The 24,829-nt window shown below is 32.3% G+C and overlaps 1 protein-coding gene across 4 annotated transcripts in view; it reads left to right on the forward strand.

Annotated features, from left to right (window-relative positions):
- The window catches only part of Syx1A (Syntaxin 1A), a 71,879-nt gene extending 58,097 nt beyond the window's left edge, over positions 1 to 13,782 (forward strand). For 2 of the 4 annotated variants that reach the window (XM_068372320.1, XM_068372318.1), the window contains exons 7-8: positions 6,525 to 6,639; positions 12,224 to 13,782. In XM_068372320.1, coding sequence (XP_068228421.1) covers positions 6,525 to 6,605 — 81 coding nt within the window. In that variant the 3' untranslated portion in view covers positions 6,606 to 6,639; positions 12,224 to 13,782. Of the gene's footprint in view, positions 1 to 282; positions 432 to 6,524; positions 6,640 to 12,223 lie in introns of all 4 variants that reach the window. The other 2 variants (XR_011044292.1, XR_011044293.1) reach the window with 2 other exon arrangements.
- Positions 13,783 to 24,829: the final 11,047 nt, after the last annotated feature.

The raw sequence follows: 24,829 nt of genomic DNA on the forward strand, positions 1-24,829 counted from the left end.
CTGTTAGGCAGAGTTTTTACTGACATTTCATGAGTTACGCAGGGTGTTTAGAAGTTAATATATGCTTATATGAAATGTTGTGAAATTGCTTCGCAAATATTTAATCCAAAATCAAAGTGTTATGTTGGTTTAAGACCATCATATTTGTATTGATTCTAAACACACTGTTTACCATGAGGCCAAAGATATAATAAGAAACCAGTCTGGGACACTGGGACCTCAATCCCTTCTATACTAATGCCACTTTTGCCCCTCCCGCCCCGTCCCTTCGTGCACCTGCAGAAGAAGATCATGATCATGGTCTGTGTCTCGGTTCTGTGTGTTGTCCTGAGTCTGAGCGGCGCCTCCTACCTCGGCCTAATTTAACCTTCTACTACTTCGTTGTAATTAAATTAATAACTCTACTACCCTCTACTGGTAACGAGCCTCCAGTGAGTATATGCCTTTAAGCCTCTCCGCGCGGGGAATGAAAAAACAAATCCTCAGTGGTTTTGCAAAGTAACCTCGCAACAACCCAGCCATGTAGCATGTGGAAGCTGGTTTTTTTTAATCCTCTATCCTCTCTTTAAACACTGCAAGGAAGAAGGGTCATTGTATTAGTACTTTTATAATCATTATGTATATCTTAGAGAATGTAAAGATTTTTTGTATTTACTGATTAACTGCAAAGAATTGTTTATTTTTAAGGCCATTAATACGGACCCTTCTCCATAAGTATTGTTTAGAGATCCTATTCTTTTATTATCTTCAGCCTTGCCAATTCTTCACCGGAAATCTGGGAATTATTCCAGGAATGTCCTGTACCTCGGAATTTTATATATTTTTTCTGAATTCTTATACTTTAACTCTTAAGCAGTGGTGTAGCTAAAGAGGTGATAGAGGGGGTGATTTTAAAAAATACCCCCTAGCCCTCTAAGAGAGGGGGCCCTCCAAAGCTGGGTCAGAAAATAAAAGGCTGTAAGTATATATTTAAAATCACTACCAGCACTCCAATTATTTCCAGCCAGCTTAAAAACTCATAAAATCCAACTATTTTTTCCCCCCCATTAGTGTCCCCTTCCAATCCAGCTAATCAGGCTTCGCTCGCCTCTCACCAGTGTAAAGGGGAGAGGTGGCATCTTTACTGTCTGAGCCCACCTGAGCCCTAAATCTCTAGCTATGCCCCTGCTCTAAATTATTGAAATTCTATCAAAGAAATTATCAGATACTGATGTCCTCTACAGCATGAAAATTTCTTTTAATTTCCTAATTCTATGTCACAAGGCTCAAATTTTACTCACGTTCTTAAATTTTTCTTACACCAAAACTGCTAATGAAGTTTATTCTCTCGTTTCTTCAATGGCATTTTTCTGTTTTTTTTTTTCTTTTAGTTTTTCTTCTTATTCCCAATGGCATGAAGAATAGCTCTTAACTTCATTACCTCCTTTCTCTAGACTCTTACAACCCTGCCCTCCACTGCCATCGCCCTGTGTCAGCTCCATCTACCCTTATTGGAATGCCTTTGATTTGATTTTACTTCTTACGTAAGAACAGATAAAGAGGCGTATGAAATGGCTATGCATTAATGTCCTGAGTATCCATTCATTTTACAAGTTTACTATGTATTAGGTTTAGGCTTCACAGCTGCTACCTTTTGTAGATCAAGTTCGTGTTACTTTTACTGCTAGAATGTATGGTGTGCTATTAAAAGACATTACAATACATGTCCCTGCATACTGTACAGTATCATAAATGACCAATAGTTTTATTCAGTTGACTTATGGTAATATGTTCAGTGCCCATTAATTTATGACTATTGTTTTATTCATCTGAAAGTTTAAACAAGTTTTAAACAAGATTTCAATGGTTCTTTTGCTGAAAAGAAATTGTAATGAAAAAAATGCACAATATACAGTATATATTTGTATATATATATATATATATATATATATATATATATATATATATATATATATATATATATATATATATCTATATATATATATCTATATATATATATATATATATATATATTTATGTATATATATATATATATATATATATATATATATATATATATATATATATACATATATATATATATATATATATATATATATATATATATATATATATATATATATATACTGTATATATACAGTATATATGTATATATTTATACAGTATATATGTATATATGTACTTATATACATATAATTTAGATATATATATGGACATTATATATATATATATATATATATATATATATATATATATATATATATATATATATATATATATATATATACAGTAGTGATTCATATGCATAGATGGAAATCACTGAATAATTTTCTTGAACCAAAAGTATTTCTTTATGTATTTTTTTTCAGAGAAATGTATCCATACACATTTCAGTTTTTTCACAAACATCACTGGTTTGAGTTCTATACTTACCCACCTTGCCAATTATGTAATAAATAATTCTACATCACACAAACATGCACATGCATGTTATGAAATGTACAGTATAAGTGTATTATATGTACAAATATGTTTATGCAGTATAATTATGTACATGTGAATATAGATGTATATACATATATGTAGATATAATGTAAATATAAGTTTATGATATAATACACTTGATTATATATATATATATATATATATATATATATATATATATATATATATATATATGTATATATATATATATATATATATATATACTGTAGATCTATAATATGGATGTTTGCAAGCACAACTTTGTATGCTTGAAATAGTGGATGAGGTGTTTTCCATTATTATTTAATTGTTGCATGCCATCTACTTATATGATTTTTTATTTATCATATCGATATTATAAAGGGATAATACCTTTTCTATATTCTGCTATTTATTATTGAATACAGTAGTTGCATGGTGTGTTTCCCAGTATTTTTTCTTCATGAGACTAATGTGTCAAGTCGTAGAAAATATCCTTCTGAACTGGAACAGTTATTCCCGGTTTACGTCATTCCTGGTGGGTGAGTATGAACCAAACTTACCTAAGGAATCATACCTTGCATGACTGTGTTTTACTCTCTCTCTCTTGAGTTCGCATTTTTTTTCATGATGTTTTTCCACTAACTGTTCCAGACAGGGATTAAGTATTATTTAATCTTCAGCCTTACTTATGCATTCTAAGATTTCTGCCTGTTTAATTTATGTATGACTGTTGGCATGTTTATGCGTATTAAGAAGATAGAATGGTATTCCATGTTTTCTATTTATTTCTTAATGATTTTACTTTCTTACTTTTGCTTTGAATTCCAGCTCTTTAAGTTTTACATACAAAGAAACTCCTCTAATACGACAATGGTGCTTCATACATAAACAGAAAAGTACACTGTAAAGATCTGGTAAATAGAATGAGAAGAACTTGTGTATTCAATAGCAATATTTTTCTTTGTAGTTAATTTAATTATAAATTTTTTTAGGATATCTTTTAAGCAATTGGAGTACCCTAAATTTTGATGCAAATTAGAGTTGAAATTACATTTTCATAGATATCATAGAAACTTTTTGGGCCTATCAACAAAAAATAAACACTTGGAACCTTGTTTTAAAGACATTTCCTACACTTGATCCGTAATGATCCTGAAAGGGATAGAATGACATGGAGGTGGGCTAAAGAAAAAGATGGCCAGGAATATATATAATATACTACAGTTGACTTCTTGTACGACTGTTGACTTCTGGTACCACTATTGACTTCTGGTACTACTGTTGACTTCTGGTACTGTACTACTATTGACTTTTGGTACTACCTTGACCTCTGGTACTACCATTAACTTCTGGTACTACCTTTGACCTCTGGTACTACCATTGAATTATGGAACTGTACTACTGTTGACCTCTGGTACTACCGTTGACTTCTGGTACTGAACTACTTTTGACTTTTGGTACTACCTTGACTTCAGGTACTACCTTGACTTCAGGTACTATCTTGACTTCTGGTATTACCTTTGACCTCTGGTATTACCTTTGAATTCTGGTATTACCTTTGACCTCTGGTACTACTGTTGACTTCTGGTATTACCTTTGACCTCTGGTACTACCATTGACTTCTGGTATTACCTTTGACCTCTGGTACTACCGTTGACTTCTGATATTACCTTTGACCTCTGGTACTACCATTGACTTCTGGTACTGTACTACTGTTAACTTTCGGTACTATCTTTGACTTATAGTATTACTGTTGACTTCTTGTACAGTACCCCCTTGACTTCTGGTACTACCTTTGACCTCTGGTACTACTGTTGACTATTGGTACTATCATAGACTAATGGTGCTATTGTTGATTTCTAGTATTACCATTGACTTATGGTACTAATATTTGCTGGGATTTGATATAAAGTTCATTGTTCTCAATACCAAGATCTAAATACCCATTTTTCCGTCGATATGGAACTTTTTTACTTAAATTCGTAATTTTTCAAGATAGATTACATGAAAAGAATTGACACCTCAATGTCTATAGTTAAAAGAAACATCAACTTATATTCCTTTGGTGCAGTGTGGTCATTTGTCCATGTGTCAAATACTAAAATTCTTTTATGACGTTAAGTAAAGAAAGTGTTACCCTTGCATGTACTGTTTCTTTAGCTGAACACTTTTTTTTTAATTGAATTCCAGTGTTTTGATGTGAAATACAAAATCTACAAATATTTCCCAGGGTATTTTAGTTAAAACATGCCTGTATTCCTTATTTTGTCCGTTTAACGTAGTCCTTTCTAGTATACTTGCATAATTTTTGTGTGTGTGTACGTCTTATCTTTTAATTATATTTCATCTACATACACTTACTTCAGTACAACATAATTAGTTAAATATACACAAATATACGTAAGTGCATTTGTATATTTGTGACTGTATTTTCAGTTTCATCTTCACTTTCTCTCTATTTTTATAGATTTTATGACATTTATCAAATATGTTGTATCTCAAATTTTGCAATTTTCATTTTTATACCAATTCCAAATGTATTCTTCTTCAGATATAGAATGATATTTTGATAATTCATAGAAATAATAGATTATAAATTAATTAAACATTTCTATTAAATGTTTGACCTTGTGATATATATATATATATATATATATATATATATATATATATATATATATATTTATATATATATCATATATATTTTATATATATATATATATATATATATATATATATGTATATATATATTATATATTATATATATATTGTATATGCTTATATATGTGTATGTGTGTCTATGTATGTGCATAAATTTATACACACACCCACACGCATATATATATATATATATATATATATATATATATATATATATATATATATATATATATATATATATTATATATATATATAATATATATATATAATATATGTATATATCTATCTATCTATATATATATATATATATATATATATATATATATATATATATATATATATATATATATATATATTCCTTGAAAAGGTATTGCAATGAAATTGCACTGTCATATTTCTTGGAGTATTTGTTACTTTGCCTTGTTCAGCTTTATATGTTGTATGAGGAACATAATTTTAGGTAAGTTCAGAGTTTGCTTTATACGTGTAATGTATATATATGCACGAATAGACAATAATACAACATTTTCACTAAATTTACATCAGATAGGTAAAGTCTCATTGGTATTGAGTACAGTTGCGTTGGTGTTTAAATTGGTAGATTATTTATGATGCCGGTATTCTGACGAAAAGAAAACCCATTGGTTATTACTCTCCAATTATAGATTATGAAATGAAATACATTGTTAAAAGAGAGCAATGTTGTCAAAATTATTCATGTTCTTGAATAGAATAAAACGTTGTAAGGCTAAAGATGGGTAACGAAATATGTTTTCAAGGCATTTATGGAAATTGCAATTTTTACACACCCAAATCATATTGCTTAACACATTCAGTCACTTTCCTATTCTGAGATTGTGTTATCTTTTACCAAGGCTTTCATTATGTTTTATTTTTGTAATTCGACTAATTGAATGTTATGATTTTTCACCAACACTTTAGGTTAAGTGCAAGCGTCTAAGAAATGTAAATGTACAAGCTAGAATTAACTTACAGAAAAGTAACATCAACTGAAAACTACAAAAGGTAGCTCTTTGTATGAATAAGTTTTTTCTTCACAAATTTTACTGTAGTTCCAGTCATTTTTACACATAGCTGTGATGGATTAGAATTGACTCAGGCATGACACATCCCTTCGCACTATGGAAATGTCTTCCTACCTTATATTTTTTTTTGTTCGTGTCCAAAAACCGCAGGATAATGTTGCAGCAGGTGCATGGGTCCCAATGTCCCAGTTTAAGGGTAGCCTAAAAGTAGAGCTACAAACGGCTTAAGCAGGACTCTCTTAAGGAGTGGTGACTTTTTCTAACTTTCTCGAGGTTTGTCTTGTTTTTACGCTTCTCTGTGCCTTTTTTTTACTATTTTTAATAAGCAATGTGCCTGTGCACTCCTTGCAGAAGAAGATCATGATCATGGTGTGTGTGGCAATACTAATCGTGGTGCTCACTTCCACAATAGCAGGCTACTTCGGTTTTTAATTCATCCTCCTCCTCCTACTACTCATTCCGTCATGTAAGTAACAAACACGAATACAACATGCTCATGCATTTGCTGGGAGACTAACCTCACCAAAATTATTATTCGACTGATAAATACTTTCATTAGAGGACCGGTTTTATATATTTATGCACGGATTAAAAACGCAAATATTCATCGAGACTTGATTTTTGTCTAAAATTCCACTTAGTATTTTGAAAGTGTCTCATGTTCGTGAGATTGGATCTCCCAGAATTCGCATGACGGACGAAAAATGTGGTCAAATTTTTTTTGTGTTTGTGGTAGAATTTGATGGCATCAGTATGTTGTTAAAGTAAAGTTAAAAATTGTAAAACCTGATCAACATCCATTACGATACGCTATGAGATACCCCTCAAAAAATTGTCCTCCATCCTTTTGATTTCACTATCAGAAGTCTATTCAACGATCAGATTTGAATTTCATATCTTTTACTCTGGGCTCATCTCTTTTTCACCGGCAAAAAGGTAAGTTTTCTTTCGATACATAATCCTTACTTATTGATTTATTGCACTGATGTTTCAGATTAGTGTTTGCCACGTTTGAAGTTTTTATCCTTCCCAATTTCTGCACTTTTTCATTCAAATTTTAAAAAAAGAATACACTTCATACAGTACTTGATCAGGTGCTCGTGTCTTTTTATTATACATCAGTTTTGATGCTTTTCCTGTTAATTAAAAGAGTACCAAATAATAAATAACTAATATTTGATGTGCTGTAGTGTCTTATTGACAGTAGTGTTTGTGCTTGCTCTGTATATTCTGATATGAATAGAAAAAACTGTATTGCAAAAAATAGGCTCTTGATAGATATATTCATATGTATTATATGTATTTTTCCCAGGGGAACCAGGAGAATATTCAGTTTTGTGATTCTTTCATTTGCAGAAATGATATTTGAGATAATTTCAGTTAAAAGGTAATATATATATATATATATATATATATATATATATGTATATATATAATGGATTTTGACATAGGAAAAATCTATTTTTCGGTGAGGTAGCCATGACGTCCTTATATATGTATATATATACTGTGTGTATATATATATATATATATATATATATATATATATATATATATATATATATATATATATATATATATATATATATATATATATATATATATATATTCAAATAAGACATATATTTTTATACATTAATGTCTGGATTCTCCTATCGACTTTGGGATCAGAGTCCCAAGGCTTAGCCATTCAAAGACATAACGCTTCGTGGCTAAGTGCTATGTCACTGTCATACAGCTTCCTGGACTAGGGTTCGATTCCCAGCTGGTCAGAAGCTATTGTCTTTGAGTGGTTCTGCATTGGGACTGTGATCCTGAGGTCGATAAGAGAATCCAGACTTTGATATATCTAAATCTATGGCTTATTTGAATATGAAAAACATGTCTAAATGTGCAAAATTTATCATTATGTATTATATATATATATATATATATATATATATATATATATATATATATATGTTTATATATATATATATATATATATATATATATGTTTATATATATATATATATATATATATATATATATATATATATATATATATATATATATATATGTAATATATATTGCTTTTGATTTTAATATTGTATATCAAATCAGTTAACATTAAAGGTCTTTTCAAAAGAAATATTAATTTTCTACATCAATTAAGTTTTGGTCATTAGCTTATCAAGTTTATTTATATTTTGCTTTTTACTAGAGATAGGGCTCCTTTGAATATTCCAAAGTTGACTTGTCATTATTCAACCTTTCATGTGTATCATCACATTGCAAAAGTCAAGTACTGACTTCAAATACCCTCCACCCTATTCTCAGCTTGGCAAGGTTTTTAAAAGTAGATATTAAAGTTTTTGTAGAAAGGCATGTACAATAGAATTTAAATAACCCTCACACACTTCAACATAGGATTGAGGGAGAATAAATAGCTAATTTTGACATGGGAAAAATCTATTTTTGGGTGAGATAGCCAATTTTGGCATAGGAAACATCTATTTTTGGTTGAGGTAGCCAATTTTGACATAGGAAAAATCTATTTTTGGTTGAGGTAGCCTATTTTGAAATAGGAAAAATCTATTTTTGTGTGAGATAGCCAATTTTGACATAGGAAAAATCTAGTTTTGGGTGAGAGAGCCAAATTTTGACATAGGAAAAACCTATTTTTGGGTGAGATAGCCAATTTCGACAAAGGAAAACCCTACTTTTAGTTGAGGTAGCCAATTTTGACCTAGGAAAAACCTATTTTTGGGTGAGATAGCGAATTTTGACATAGGAAAAATCTATTTTTGTGCGAGATAGCCATGTTGTCCTGATGAAAGTTCTTCAAAGGCCTATTTCTACTTGGGATATATCTTGGAAATATCCCAAGTAGAAAGCTACCTTTAAGGAACTTCCATCAGGACGACATAGCTCGAGCCCAAAAAATATATTCATACATGTACATCTTGTATACATGCAGTTAAGATGGTCCCAATGAACTTTTGGATAGATTTAGCAATGAATTTCCTTAAGTGTATTTAAAATGTTCCTTTTATAACTCAGTATATTTACATAATTCACTGCAACACTCTCGTCTTTGATGTTATGTCTAATACCTTAATCTGTTTATAACTGTATTTGTGTCTAACAGCTAGAGAAACTCTTCAGGAGGTGACTTTAATTTTATTTCGATAATTTAAAGCCATAAGGTTGGTAGAGGGTTTATTTGTTTACGAAAGACAGGTATTTCTGTGTAATCAGGTTCCTTGCAGATATGCTGTTCGACTCTGTTATCCGCGAACATCTGTTGTACTCTGTTTTTTCCAATGAGACGCATAGGCACTGACTCGCAGCAGTGCTGCCCTTTTAACTCTGAAAAGTTTCTTACCAGCTAATTGGTTAGAATTATTTTGTCCAACCAATTCAGCTAGTAGGAAACTTTTCCGAGCTAAAAAGGCACCCCTGCGAGTCTCTGTTATCCGCGAACTTCGGTTATACTTAGTTTTTTCCAATGAGGCGCATAGGCACTGACTCGCCGAAGTGCTGCCCTTTTAGCTCGGAAAAGTTTCTTACCAGCTGATTGGTTAGAATTATTTTGTCCAACCAATTCAGCTAGTAGGAAACTTTTCCGAACTAAAAAGGCACCCCTGCGAGTCTCTGTTATCCGCGAACTTCGGTTATACTTAGTTTTTTTCAATGAGGCGCATAGGCACTGACTCGGAGCAGTGCTGCCCTTTTAGCTCTGAAAAGTTCTTACCAGCTGATTGGTTAGAATTATTTTGTCCAACCAATTCAGCTAGTAGGAAACTTTTCCGAACTAAAAGGGCACCCCTGCGAGTCAGTGCAAATGCGCCTCATTAAAAAAATTGAGTATAGTCAAACACGATTTGATAGTCAGAGTATGTATTAAATTCAATAGAGTTTGTCATTGCTTCACTGATGAGTAATAATATTGCAAAGCTCACAGCTTTCTGTGTTAGGCGTTAGGACAAATGCACATATGCAATTTGCAGTTATATATATAATTATTGGTTATTTGCTGTTTTTCCCAATGTAACAGTTTAGCAACTTGGAATCCCAACAAAGTCTAATTTAAACCTATATGGAATTTATTTGTCACAATCATTTCACTTTGCATAACCATTTACAGTTTGCTTCTGTCTGAATTTACTTACAACACGCTAATATTTTCATGTCTCGTTTGCTACTATTGTAAGTCAGTGTTATGGAATATGATAAAAGTAAAAAAAAGAAATTGGGTATTAGCACATGCAATTTTGTTTGCCTTTAGTAGTTTTCTTGGACGCATAATGAAACCCAACAGCCCAAATGCCTCATTCAGGAACAAAGTGTAAATTTGATGTTATAAGGAACTGCAATATAGGGATTATCGTTAGCTTCTTAGATGAATAAGAAATAACTCGTAATAATAATTTTGCGACATAGCTGGAAAGTTCTGTGATGCATAAACGGGTGAAAATATTAAGCCTCACAATCGATTTATTGAAGCAATTAAAAGCGAGGATATACTGTAGATAGTGTTTTGTGCTATAAATTTCCAAACTTAGAAAAATTACACTTGTGGACATTCAAAATGGAATTATAAAATAAATTTATAATGCAAAAATAGTGACACTCCACCCCCTGATAATGATATAGGCACAAAGGTTTGATATCGTGAAAACTGCCTTTATCCTTAACTTTCAAATCAGATATATCAAGGTAATTTATATTTGTACGTGAAGGTGTTAGGATGCTGGAGTATTACTGTATATGCTCATCATTATCCAATTTCTTTAGTAACAGCCTGAGTAAAACTCAAGAAAATTCACACACACACACACACACACACACACACACACATATATATATATATATATATATATATATATATATATATATATATATATATATATATATATAAATATATATATATATATATATATATATATATATATATATATATATATATATATATATATTTATATAAATATATGTATATATACACATATATGTGTATATACACACACACACATATATATATATATATATATATATATATATATAGAATATATATATAGAATTATATATATATATATATATATTCTATATATATATTCTATATATATATTCTATATATATATATATATATATATATATATAGATATATATATTCTATATATATATTCTATATATATATATATATATATATATATATATATATATATATATATATTATATATATATATATATATATATATATATATATATTCCACTTTCTTACAACTAAAAAAGTTTTCAGAAATTTCTGATCTTTCAATTCATATGTATTTCACCCATTCTTCAATTTCTATTCCAATAAAGTGCATTCGGTGACAACCCCATCCTATAATTCAATCACGGATTCTAAGAGTAACTTTTCTAATTATAAATTCCCTGTTTTGTAGCTCTCTTTGTCTTCATCGCAACATTTTTTTAACAGTTAAGAAAATATTTAGAATCATAATTGAGGGTACACTCGTGCACACTAATCTATCATATATTTCTTCTCCTTGTTATGTTGAGTATTTACAGTTCATATATGAAAGATTTGTTTTAATATTGTTATTATCTCTATATTTCTCTTGTATTTTATTTCCTTACTTCCTTTCTTCACTGGGCTATTTTCCCTATTGGAACTCTTGGGCTTATAGCAGCCTGCTTTTCCAACTAGGGTTGCAGCCTAGAAAGTAATATTTATAATAATAATAATGATAATAATAATATTAATAATATTAATAATAACAATAATAATAATAATAATAATAATACATATAATAATAATAATAATAATACTACATATAAACACACACATGTACAAATTTTAATTGCTGAATCATGGATACATATTTTTGTCATTATTTACAAAACTAGGCAATTTGTAGGGAAAGTCAAGAAATATTTTTTATGTTTAATTACTTTTTTATCATAAAGCAGTTTTCATGATGTGAGTGCACTTACTTTTGAAAGTCCACTTGAACATTACTTAATCTTCCACATCTTGATACTAACAAGTGTTCTCATTCCCGCAGGTACATGCTAGATTTTCTTCTTCTTCATTGAAAGGCGCGTTGTCTCTTATCTTTCCTGGTGTCCCTGTCTTGTGTCTTGTACATAGTGTAGTCAATCTCAATGGTTATTAGATCTTGATTGATGTCTCTCCGTGCTGGACATCCTGGACGTTTCAAGCTGATATCAAGACATCTACAGAAGCGGCTGATTTCATCTTCCAACTCGGTATATGGACTTGATCGATTTGACTGGTGTAAATTGTACATCCGGACGTGATTGTATATGTTGGGAATCATTTTGTACTTTAATAATAATAGAAAATTGTTATATTATACATTGAAACGCTGGCTTCGCAAGGAAGTTAAATCAATCAACATGAAGAGTATGATGATTATTATATGTCAAGTGTACGGAATTCATATTTATACAATATTGATACAACAGTTTAAAAAAGCTGATGTAACCTAATAAAAAAAATATATAAATTGAAATCCGGAATCGTGTTATGTAGGCATTCTGGCTATTGCTATTCAATGCTTATAATTCTTATTGTTATAAAAACTTAATAAATGTCTTTGATAAGATTAAGTGGCCCTGAGAAAGGATGTGCAGTGCAGAGAGAGCAAAAGAGAGAAAGAGATAGAGTGTGTGTGTGAACTGCAGGTGGCTTCTCGCACTATGCGGTCAGCAAGGCAATCAAGGTTCATATCTCATAGATGCTGTGTCTCATCATCTTTCCCATAGAGGTGTAGGTATCGCTCTAAAAAAAGCGGTTCTCTGACAGTACCGCCAAATAAGTATTTCCCAACATCGAATGACTTTTTCCCAAAATGTCACTCTACTTTGTTAAAAACATTTGGATTATCACCATTAATGACCTGGCTTTACTAGGGAGATCCAATCAAACAATGATCAAAGGCTTGTATTTAATAATTATTGTTGCAGCAGAAGTTATCATTCTTAATAGTTAACTTTGAAACGGTTTTATAATCTATGTGCATCACTGCTGATTTTGTAACTTAGGCAAATTCTTCAAGGTAACTAGAAACTGGTGCTTGACCGTTCAGTAGTCATTACAGTAGTCGTAAAAAAAAGCTCCGGGAACTTGAAGCGTAAGATTCATCCTTTGGACGAGACCTGTTAAAAAAGCTCCGGAACTTGAAGCGTAAGATTCATCCTTTGGACGAGACCTGTTAAAAAAGCTCCGGGAACTTGAAGCGTAAGATTCATCCTTTGGTGGAGACCTGTAAAAAAAGCTCCGGGAACTTGAAGCGTAAGATTCATCCTTTGGACGAGACCTGTAAAAAAAGCTCCGGGAACTTGAAGCGTAAGATTCATCCTTTGGACGAGACCTGTAAAAAAAAAGCTCCGGGAACTTGAAGCGTAAGATTCATCCTTTGGACGAGACCTGTTAAAAAAGCTCCGGAACTTGAAGCGTAAGATTCATCCTTTGGACGAGACCTGTAAAAAAAAAGCTCCGGGAACTTGAAGCGTAAGATTCATCCTTTGGACGAGACCTGTAAAAAAAAAAAGCTCCGGGAACTTGAAGCGTAAGATTCATCCTTTGGACGAGACCTGTTGCTGGCCGAATGTGAGTGGCGTTGTAATAATAATTATAATTAATTATAATTATGAGTAATGATAATATTAATAATAATTGCAGTATGGGAAGTAGAAGACTTAATATTTTCAGCTTTAACATTCTAAGGTCTGTAGTTAATGTTGAGATTGATGCACCATCATCATTTTGTTCCTGTTTTTACACTGTAGATGGCATTGTATAAAATGTATTTATTGTTTGTAAAATATGAGATTTTTTTTGACTGGGCCGAGTTAGTTAATTGTTTGTTGAAAAATGTTGAAAATAGTGATTGCCCCTTACAGCTCTTCATGAAACCGAAGCTTCGTGTGTTTCAACGACCAGTGTCTGTGGTAGTCTTATAGTATCGCTGGGAGACCTGTGAACATTCCATTAGTAGTCAGTCAGTCAGTCAGTCACTTGTATCGCTCGATGTACTGCTAAAGCAGTCAAGCTCAGCTGTAAAGGTTAAATTCTTCCATTAAATAAAAGATCTGTAAATTTCATTGGAGTCATAGTTTTAACTAAAAGAAATATTTGCCTTTTACTCAGTACTTCAGAACACACTTCAGCTTACACACACGTTCACTTAGATTAGGTCTGATTAACCTTTCAGTATCCACTGTAACATGAACTATTTAGAAAGGGTCTCCCAGCTTACAGTTTGTTTGAATTAGATTTTTAAAATTTTACCTTTTTATGATCATGTTGGCAGTTGACCAATAGGTAAGGCTGGCGTTTGTGGGGGAGGGAAGGGGGGTTATATATACAGAGGTGGACTTATCTCTGAATTTGAGGGAATTCTGATTTATGTGCCAGAGACACTGCCTGTGACTGTTACTAATATTAATATTGTGATACTTGATTAAGAAATAGATGAAAACAAAAAATCTGAATTTCAAATGTTGGTTGTCAATTGTAATGGTAAGGTTTTCTCCAGAAATTACTACAAGCTTTTGTCCCTGAACCAAAAAGCACTTTTCCCTCTACAAGTGGCCTATACTTTGGAAGCATTTTATAAAATTGAAGTAAGGTCACTGACAAGACTTGGTTAGGAAAAAACTTTGTTATAGTATTAAATTCATATTGAATTTCTGCTGGAAATGCCTTTCTCTGTGGTATCTCTGATTATTGTCTTCATATGTGGCATAATTAACATCCTTGTCCCGGCAGCTGGGAAAGGAGTTTCTTCTTTTGTTACGATTTATAGTAGTTTATCAATAAATATATATATATATAAATATATCAGTCTACCACAGGGAACCAAGCGTCAAGAAATCAGTGCCAACCATTTTTTTCTTTTCTAGTCACGAAAATCATTAGCTGATCTTTTTTGGGAATAGGTGGAAGGTGCAAGGTTGGTTTCTTGACGCAACTAGTTGTTACTCTTATCTCAAAAGATGCAAAAGGTTTCCTCCATTGTAGCGTGAACTGATTAGTTAGAGCAATAATACATTTTAACATTCATCAACCAATGCATATCCTAGAATTACTCTCCTAAAAGTGATATAATGTCCATTGGAAAGATAAGTCCTCTTTGATATTGCATTTACTCTCTTAGAATTTTTAGAAGAGTTTACCATAAAGTTTGATTGCAATGTACTAACTTCTTGTATATCTGTGTTCATGAAACATTTCACTGGTCATTATATCCCGCCAGAATTGTAAGTAGGACCTTCACTGTTGAGATGCACATTGGTAGCATATAAATATACTGTAATCATGTTTTAGGATATAAAGCAAAAGATAACTTTTTGAATTCACTGCCAAGCTCATAACACAAAGTCAATAGAGAAAATAATTGAGTGATCAGCACGCTATTGTTGTATGCATTGTTGAGAATGGCTACGTGTTAAAAGCTTCATTTGTAGCCGAGTGGTCATACTCGCTATGCATAACGTATTCAAGCCAAAAAAAATAAAAGTGAATGAAAAAAGACAAAACCTAGGGAACATAAAACCATGGACAGTTTTTTTTTATAGGAGGAATCACTTCAAGGAATCTTATTATATCCCAAATTGGGAAATTTGATTGTAGTAATACTGTACTCGTATTTGAAAGAGGTATGTCAAGGTAGCACTCAGCCGCAGCAGTGTTATCCAAGACATTAATGTTGGCGTGTCTCTCTTGAGCTGCTTCGTGCAAAGCCCAGTAGGTCAACTTACTGATCATACTATGCATTTTTGTGTTTTTCAAATGTTATAAAAAAAAACCTTTTCCTCTTAATGTCAGTTGCCCTTTTTTTAGCCTAGAGTAAATAGGTAAGAGTAGAGAATGTGTCGCCCCTTTGCAGTTTCTGGTTAATGGAAATATGTGATCAGTGATTCAGAGCCTCTAGTTAAAACTAATCTTCAACTTGTCTCATTTTTTTGCTACGTTTATTGAAAGAAAATTGGGCCTTTTTGTAAAAGAGAGCTAAACTTGGAAACTGTTACTGTCCCTTTCTTGAGTAACTGATGATTTGTTAATATTATGCTCGTAGGTGATATCTAGTCAAAGTCTCTGTTGACAGAAGACTGCTGCTTTTCAATACTGCATTTGCATTGTGTTGCATTCTGGAGGCAGTGTATCCAGTAGACCTGATAGTTTCAGAGTGAAACAAAAATAACCTAAAATGTCTATCCAAGGTAATTCTCAATTATGTGACGGGGAAAAATAAAGAAGGCTCATTTTCTTTTGATATAACAAGCGAGAGAGCGAGAAAGATAAGTCATGAATGGAAGAAACTGTCATAAGAATTGTTACCATACCTCAAGGCTCAAAAGTGTCATATTCCTGTCACCTGTTAATGAACTCATTTCCTTAAGTAATATCAATAGTATGTTGAATAGTAGCATATTGAAGAAGATTAAGCTTGAGAGTAATAATGAGCCTTTTTATCCTTTCCAGTGGGCACATTTTTATATCCAGTTAGTAGGATGTTTGTACCTTGTGTTAGGAGGCTATAGATACTTCAGAACATATGTAAAAGTCATTGATAATGGATTTTTTTAATTGAAACATTTTCTGACTTCGTTGTTGAATGATCATTATCATAATTCAGTGTGAAGATTAGCAAGGACCTGGATATGCTTCTTTTTCTTGTTAGTCATTGGGCCACATTTCACATCCAAAACCTTAGAAGAATTGCATTGCACGCCGCAATAACAAACCATTTGTCAAATGTTTTCAAGGACTCTCTCAATTTTAGTTTTCATAAATGAAAATCAAAATGACTTCTGACCAATTTTTCCACATGAACCCCAACATAACGAAGACCAAAATAAGCCACTGATGCCAAATCCCACGTAGATAATAACACATAATTACAAGAAATTGTATCACTTCCAGTTCTTGCTTCTTTTTCATACCCGATCTTGTGTTGTGATGATCAGCTATTGTACATGTGTGTGTGTGTCAGTTGTTTCCCAATTTCATGCGACCGTTCCAACCCACTGCTCGGGGGACCCCCTCTGTTTGGTATTGTGATAGAGATGTGTGTGTGTCTACTGATAAATGGATCATGTTACAATATGTGATTTAGATAAAAAAGCCTTAAGTTTTCTTAGAGGAGATTTTGTAAGACTGAGGACATATTATTTTCTTATACAAGAATTGATTTTGCTTTTGTCTTCTTCCTTTAGTTGGACACAATTTCAGGTTAGGATAATAGCAGTTTTTCCCCCTTTTTATATAGTTTTTTATTACTAGTTATTTGTGAACTTCAGTCCTGAGCGTCAAGAGACCGCCAAGTATTGTGAACACATTAGTTTACCACCCTAGGCTTAGCTCACTGATGTGTTGATTTTGTATGCATTTCTTTTTTAACTGCAGGTAGCACAAACATCACTCCCTTTTTGAATACAGTGTATTATTAGAAATTTATAATAAAAATGTACATACCAGGAAGATATTTAGGGTCTCCTCCCACCAACTTGTTAAAAAAAAAGTATGCGGTTTCGACCAAGAATCCAAGAATTGCACTGAAACACTTTTATAAATTATTATTTTAAGTAATTCATGTAATATTACTTCAAAGACTGTATCTGATCACTAAGACACTTGAGATAAACCATAAGTACTTTCTTGGAATGTTATATGAAGTTTTCATGACTTGTTTGTTTCATAAACTCTTGTAACCCCCAGCAATAGTTTGGGATGGCCATTCTACTCTGCGATTCAAGTCTTTACCATGTACATTCCAAGCTTACAAGTTACAAAGTGAATATAGTTGATAAGCAATATACTTAGAGGTATTATTTTCCTTCTACATCCCCTCATTTCTTTTTTTTTATCGTGGGCTTAAGGAATGAACTGTGACAAGTTATTGCATAACAGCTACTGGTATTTCGAGTTTTTAGAGATGAGTTTATCAGAGACGAACAGTATTATGAAGGGAGAGGATATGTAACAGCTCCTCACCTATCCTCCTCCTTAGATTCCTTGACTGGATTAAGTCTGTTTGGGGTGCAGATATCTAAGGATATCTACGGATACGTCCCTGATTATACACGATATCTTAGGATAGTCGTTCCGAGGGTTAGAACCCCGGGATACCTGATGGTAATTCTCTTGTAATATCACTCGCAGAAATACTATACAGTAGGAAGCTGCCGGAAGGAACTTCCATCAGGACGACATGGCTATCTCACCCAAAAACAGATTTTTCCTACCTCAAAATCCGTTTTTTAGAGATTTGCAAACATTTCAAATTCTTAGTTTTTATTGCTATTCTTAGTTTCTTCTTGTGGATAAACCTGTAAATAAGGAATTTTGAAATCATGCTCAATACTTAAAAATATCTCTCAAAAGGTTCATGTGCAACAGAGCGTACAGTTCAAGTAGCGTATAATTTGTAGAAAAATTATTGTGCCTAAATACCCTAGAAACCATAACTTGCTCAAAACCGTAAGAATCCTGGTGTATTTTCGTGTGTGTAGTTTTTCAAGATGATGAATCAAATATTTATTTGTGCAATTCCATGCTTAATGTAGTACACATTAAAAGTTTAAATCTCGTCTATTATCATATATGTAAAATTACGCCTTAATCCCAGAATTATTGTTTCATTGTTAATTGCAGAATAAATAACCTAATGCTATTTTCAATATTTTATTTTTTTGTAGTTGCTCTTGACTAAATTAATCACAGTTTCATTCCCATTTTATGGAATATCTATTCTGGTGTTGCAGAACTGTTTCTCCTCTTGAATGGGGAAAGTCTTGCATTACAAAATTTGTCATCATTTTGGTCTATGCTGAAAATTTTCTCCTGAATTGATGTAATAAAAGACTATGCAATAATGGTAATGGATCTCATGTCCACACAAACGTAGAGATAAACTTTAGAATTACGAATCAGTAACTGCATAAACGTAGCAATAATAGGAAATAGAAAGAAGAGGCCGATACAAATTAGAGAATTTCAACAATGTATTAGGAATAGACAGCTAGACAAACTCCTTGAAAAGAAAAGTCTCATGCATGTTTGATTAAAGTAAATATTAAACATCAGTCGAATGTTTCTTTCAAAACCATAAAGAAATCATTGCCATATTTATAGAAGTAACAAAACATCACGGGACAATGCCCTAGAGACTGACCAAGCCCCTCTCCTCCCAAGCCAGGACCAAGGAGGGAGACAGCTAGACAAATTCCTTATTCTGAGAATCATGAAAAGAAAGGTCTCGTGCATGATTGATCAAAGTAAATATTAAACTTCTGTCGAATATTTCTTTCAAAACCATAAGGAAATCATTGCCATATTTATAGAAGTAACTAAATATCCCGGGACAATGCCCTAGAGACTGACCATATATCATATGAAAAGCACCCAAGCCCCTCTCCTCCCAAGCCAGGACCAAGGAGGGCCAGGCAATGGCTGCTGATGATTCAGCAGATAGACCTACAGACTTCCTCAAACCACCCATCATTAGCTCAGAATGATGGTGAGGTTGCAGCGATTAAAGGAACTAACGAGTTTGAGCGGGACTCAAACCCCATTCTGGCATTCACCAATCAGGGACGTTACCTCATCGGCCACCACAACCTTAAATTACACGGTAAGGATTCACTGAAGTTGAAATACAAGACATAAAGGAAACAAAATATGTTAAAAGGATATAAAACCCCAAATGAATACAAGAACAATTTAAACTCTGCTGACTAAAGTCTTTCCAAGAGGCCATAAACAAATCCCAATATTAAGAAAGGCTCTCGGAAGTAAGTGAAACCTCACTTTAACCATTATTATTATTATTATTATTATTATTATTATTATTATTAGTTAAGCTACAATCCTTGCTGGAAAAGCAAGATGCTATAACCACAACGGCTCCAACAGGAAAAAAATAGCCCAGTGAGGAAAGGAAATAAGGAAATAAATAAACGATCTGAGAAATAATGAACAATTAAAATGAAATATTTTAGAAACAGTAACATCAAAACATATTTCATATATGAACTATAAAACTATAAACTTTAACACGAACAAGACAAATCATGATACTTTATTAGTTTTTAAAAAAATAGCCGAAAAGATTACAAGGATGATCAGAATATGTCGGTTCATAGCAGATATTTCAAGCCTTAATCATGATTAACTTCCAGAATTAAAAAACGGCAAAATATGTATGCTGCAACACATTATATTAAATCGTCTAACAAAATGGGGAAATTAACGAAAAGTAGATTTTACTTTGAAAATAAGGTAAATAAAAGGCAGTTGACATAGTATGGATATCAAGCACTTAATATTTAGAAAAAATATATATACATATATATTCAAGAAGGTTTGAAATCAATTTAGAAAATGGTGGTGAAAGTAAGGTGGGGTGGGCAAAAGTGCCCCAGGCAGGAAAGGAAATAAGGGAGTAGCAAATACACTATATAAAAATAATGAATGAAAATATGAAATGCTCTAACATCAGTAACAAGGTTAAAATAGATCTGAAGAAACAAACCGAATGTGTTTCTCAAAAGTAAATTTGCAATAAAAAGTCACACCGAGAATTTTAGAAAAGAATATGGTTAGAGAGACATTGTCAATGCAAAACGCTAGAGGTTGAAGACCCATTTGTCCTCGACGTGCTTACAGTCATATTTTAAGTTTTGTTTGGGTTCAACTTCATGCCCCATAATTTGCAACATGCAATTATTATAGCTATTATAATTAGCTATTGTAGTTAGCTTATAGCTAAGATTTTAATAAGGTTCCAAGTTTCTGGTGCATAAGATGATACTGGTGACACCATCTGATTAAATAATTTAATATTAAAAATGGGGCATTTTACTTCTCATAATCCCATTATATTTGAAAAGGATTTCCATCCTCTGCTTATCTTTCCTTTAATTCAGGTGTCGTGTACTGTGAAAACACGATTCTGTAACAAAGACTTGCATTCAGATGTAATTGATGTAAAGAGAGTAGCACCATCTATATATGCAACGAGCTTGTTTTCTTGGCCAAACCCCATTCTGCGTATATACTATGAAAAGTAATAGGCCGAGAACACTAAACTGAGGAACCACAGATGTTACATTTCTATTCTCCCTATGGAATCCATTAACAACTATGCTCTGCAATCTATTAATTAAAAACTTAATGATGTTGAGAAAAGACCCACTTACTCACACCTGTTCAAGTTTAAAATACCCCATTATGCGTATATACTATGAAAAGTAATAGGCCGAGAACACTAAACTGAGGAACCCCAGATATTACATTTCTATACTCCCTATGGAATCCATTAACAACTATGCTCTGCAATCTATTAATTAAAAACCTAATGATGTTGAGAAAAGACCCACTTACTCCCACCTGTTTACGTTTAAAAAAGAAAAAAGTCTTTATGATTAGCATTGTCAAAGATAGCATTAAAGCTAGACCAATATTACGAAATTTCTGACCACAATCAAGGAATTTCTTTATAGCACTGGAAATCGTAAGAATGGTATCACATGCTCCGAGTCCTTTTCAAAATCCAAACTGCAAATTAGTGAAATGATGATTAATTTCATCATAATGATTTAAATGTTTTGGAGAACGATTTTAAGAAAATTTGAATAGTATGGAAGTTATGGAAATAGGTGGTAATTAGCAGGGCTTCAGCTACCACAAACACATTTACCCAATGGAGTAACATTACCAATTTCCGAACTAGTGCAAAACTTTTGCAAATTAGCAGACAACTTAGGAGCATAGAAATCAGCTGTATTATGGAAAGAAAATAAAGGAAAAATATTATTTGAGTCTACACCTCCATAAGCATCAAAATCTAGTAAGTGTGTTTTAATTTCACGGCACCAGAAAGCTACATACACATACATATACCAAGGCACTTCCCCCAATTTTGGGGGGTAGCCGACATCAACAAATGAAACAAAACAAAAAAGGGGACCTCTACTCTCTACTTTCCTCCAGCCCAACAAGGGACTCAACCGAGTTCAGCTGGTACTGCTAGGGTGCCAGAAAGCTAAACTACATAATTTAGCTTCAGGAAAACAGGAATGATGATAATCAAGTTTTTCATTACTGTGCAGCCTGTCAAACATATTAGTCAAAAGGGCTTCCTTTTCCTTTGGATTGTGAGTGACAGAGCCACCGGGTTTAAATAAAAGATGAACCGTGCAGATTTGAGGGTAGCCCACCATTTATGCTCCTGGATAATACCTAAAAGGGTTTCTTTTCAGGTTAAATAATATTAATTTTCAGTGGAAGCATAAACTCTCTGAGCAACAGCTCTTAACTGGGGTTAGTAATTCAAGTCAAATCTGATCTGTTGCCTTTCAAAATATTATAACTTCCTGTTTCTCGAAATAAGTTCATCTAAAAAATCATCATTGAACTAAGGTTTGTCCTTCGCTTGGAATTTAACACTGTTCTATCTAGTGTCTCTTCCTCTTGTTTTGTTAAATATTTTATAGTTCATATAGGAAATATTTATTTTAATGTTACTATTCATAAAATATTTTATTTTCCTTATCTCTTTTCCTCACTGGGCTATTTTCCCGGTTGGGGCCCCTGGGCTTATAGCATCCTGCTTTTCCAACTAGGGTTGTAGCTTAGCATTTAATAATAATAATGATAATAAAAGGGATATGTCTATCAATGTTATTCATATTTTCACTCCTTAGAACGACAAGCTCGGCCCCTTTATACAATTGTGACCAATTCAAATACATTTGTGACCAATTCAAATGCAGAGAATCACTTAAAATGCCATTCTAGTTTGCTTGAGATTTTATATATATCTTACATAGATATGGGACAGGCTGTTCAATCTTGATTGATAACCGAACCAAAATATGATCAGACGTCCCAACTGGAGGACCAACCTTGTTATAACACCAGGGGCGTCAGTGTATACCAGGTCCAAACAATTACCAGACTTGTCAGTAGCATAACTTTTCATTTGCTCACAAAATGATTCAGAGGTAAAATTCAAAGCTCCTAGGCATGGCGATCAGTAGAAGAAACAGAATTTAAAGTGCACCATCAAGCAAGAGAACTCTAACACATGCAACGTACAATTATTTAATGAAGAGTGGGGAAGGGAGACAGGCCCCTCTTTGTAATACCTGTCAAGTGGCAATGGATGTTAAACATATTTTAGTTGATTTTCCTGTTTTTAATCTTCAGAGGAGGACACATTTACTCCAGGACAAACCTTTAAGAGATATAATGGGGGAAAACTGTAATACCCTGAACTTGAGAAAATTTATACAAAGTATTGGGTTATATTACGAGCTATAATTGATTTTATTAATTTATTTATTTATTTTACCCTTTTAATCCCTATTTATTTCACATCTAGATTTTATTGTATGAAAGTGTTGCGATTTGTATTAAAGGTTAAGATGATACTAAATGGTGTGAGTATACAGATATGATTGAATGATTTTCGTTATATAGCGCTGAATGGCCTTTGATGCTCCAGTGCTTGGCTTAATGCCTAAATCCTATATTCAATTCAATTCAAGAGAACTCTAAGCCAAGACAGTGGAAGACCATGGTACACAGGCTATGGCACTACCCAAGACATACTCGAGAGTTCGTAAGGTGTCAAGGGGCCTCTATTACACTCGCACAAAGCAGTCACACCAAGGATCCAATCCCAGCCAGTTGGCTTAGGACTTCCATCCACCATGTAGTCCACGAATATATGAGTATGTATTATCATGTTCGGTCGAATATTGGAGTATGTATAAATGTATAGTGCCAGCCAGCCTGTGAGTAGACATACATTTTTTAAATGAATTTATTGGGTACATTTGCATATTCTTATAAAAGGATATCAATGCATGAGATTTTATAGGCACATGTGGCATGTTATAATGTATGCAATTACTTATACATACATGTAGGTAACCATTCATCCATGCCTACTTGTATGCAGGTATCTGTATATGGGTTTATATGCACATATATTAGTATGTCATTTGTTTTTAATTACATTCAAGGAAGTTTACATTGCAATTCTAACTTTGTCCTGGTAAAGGCTCGGATCAAACATTGCCAGTCAAACTAATTGCTCATTAAAAAACTTATGCTTATAGTGTATTTGTTTTAATTTTGTCGTCTTAAAACTAGGAAGATTAGTCAAAATAGCAAGTAAATTAAAAGATAGAATTAATGACAGACAGACAGACAGGTAATGATAAAACTCCTTTTGAGTTCAAAATAAGTCATTCACATTTTTCTTAATTTTAATTCATATTTTATAATCTTGTCATATACCGTTATTATAGAACAAACAGTTTTTCTTGGAGTATTTTTTATTCAATATTTTTAGCCCACGTGAAATAATTTGTCCCAGAAGTAATGCACTTTAATTCAAAGTAGCTTCAATAGTCAAGAAACAATGAAAATTACACACACACACACACACTTATATATATATATATATATATATATATATATATATATATATATATATATATATATATATATATATATATGTATATATATATATATATGTATATATACATATACAGTATATATATATATATATATATATATATATATATATATGTATATACATATGTATATATGTATACATACATATATA

The sequence above is a fragment of the Palaemon carinicauda genome, chromosome 4 (genome assembly GCF_036898095.1).
Source record: "Palaemon carinicauda isolate YSFRI2023 chromosome 4, ASM3689809v2, whole genome shotgun sequence".
Lineage (NCBI taxonomy): Eukaryota > Metazoa > Arthropoda > Malacostraca > Decapoda > Palaemonidae > Palaemon > Palaemon carinicauda.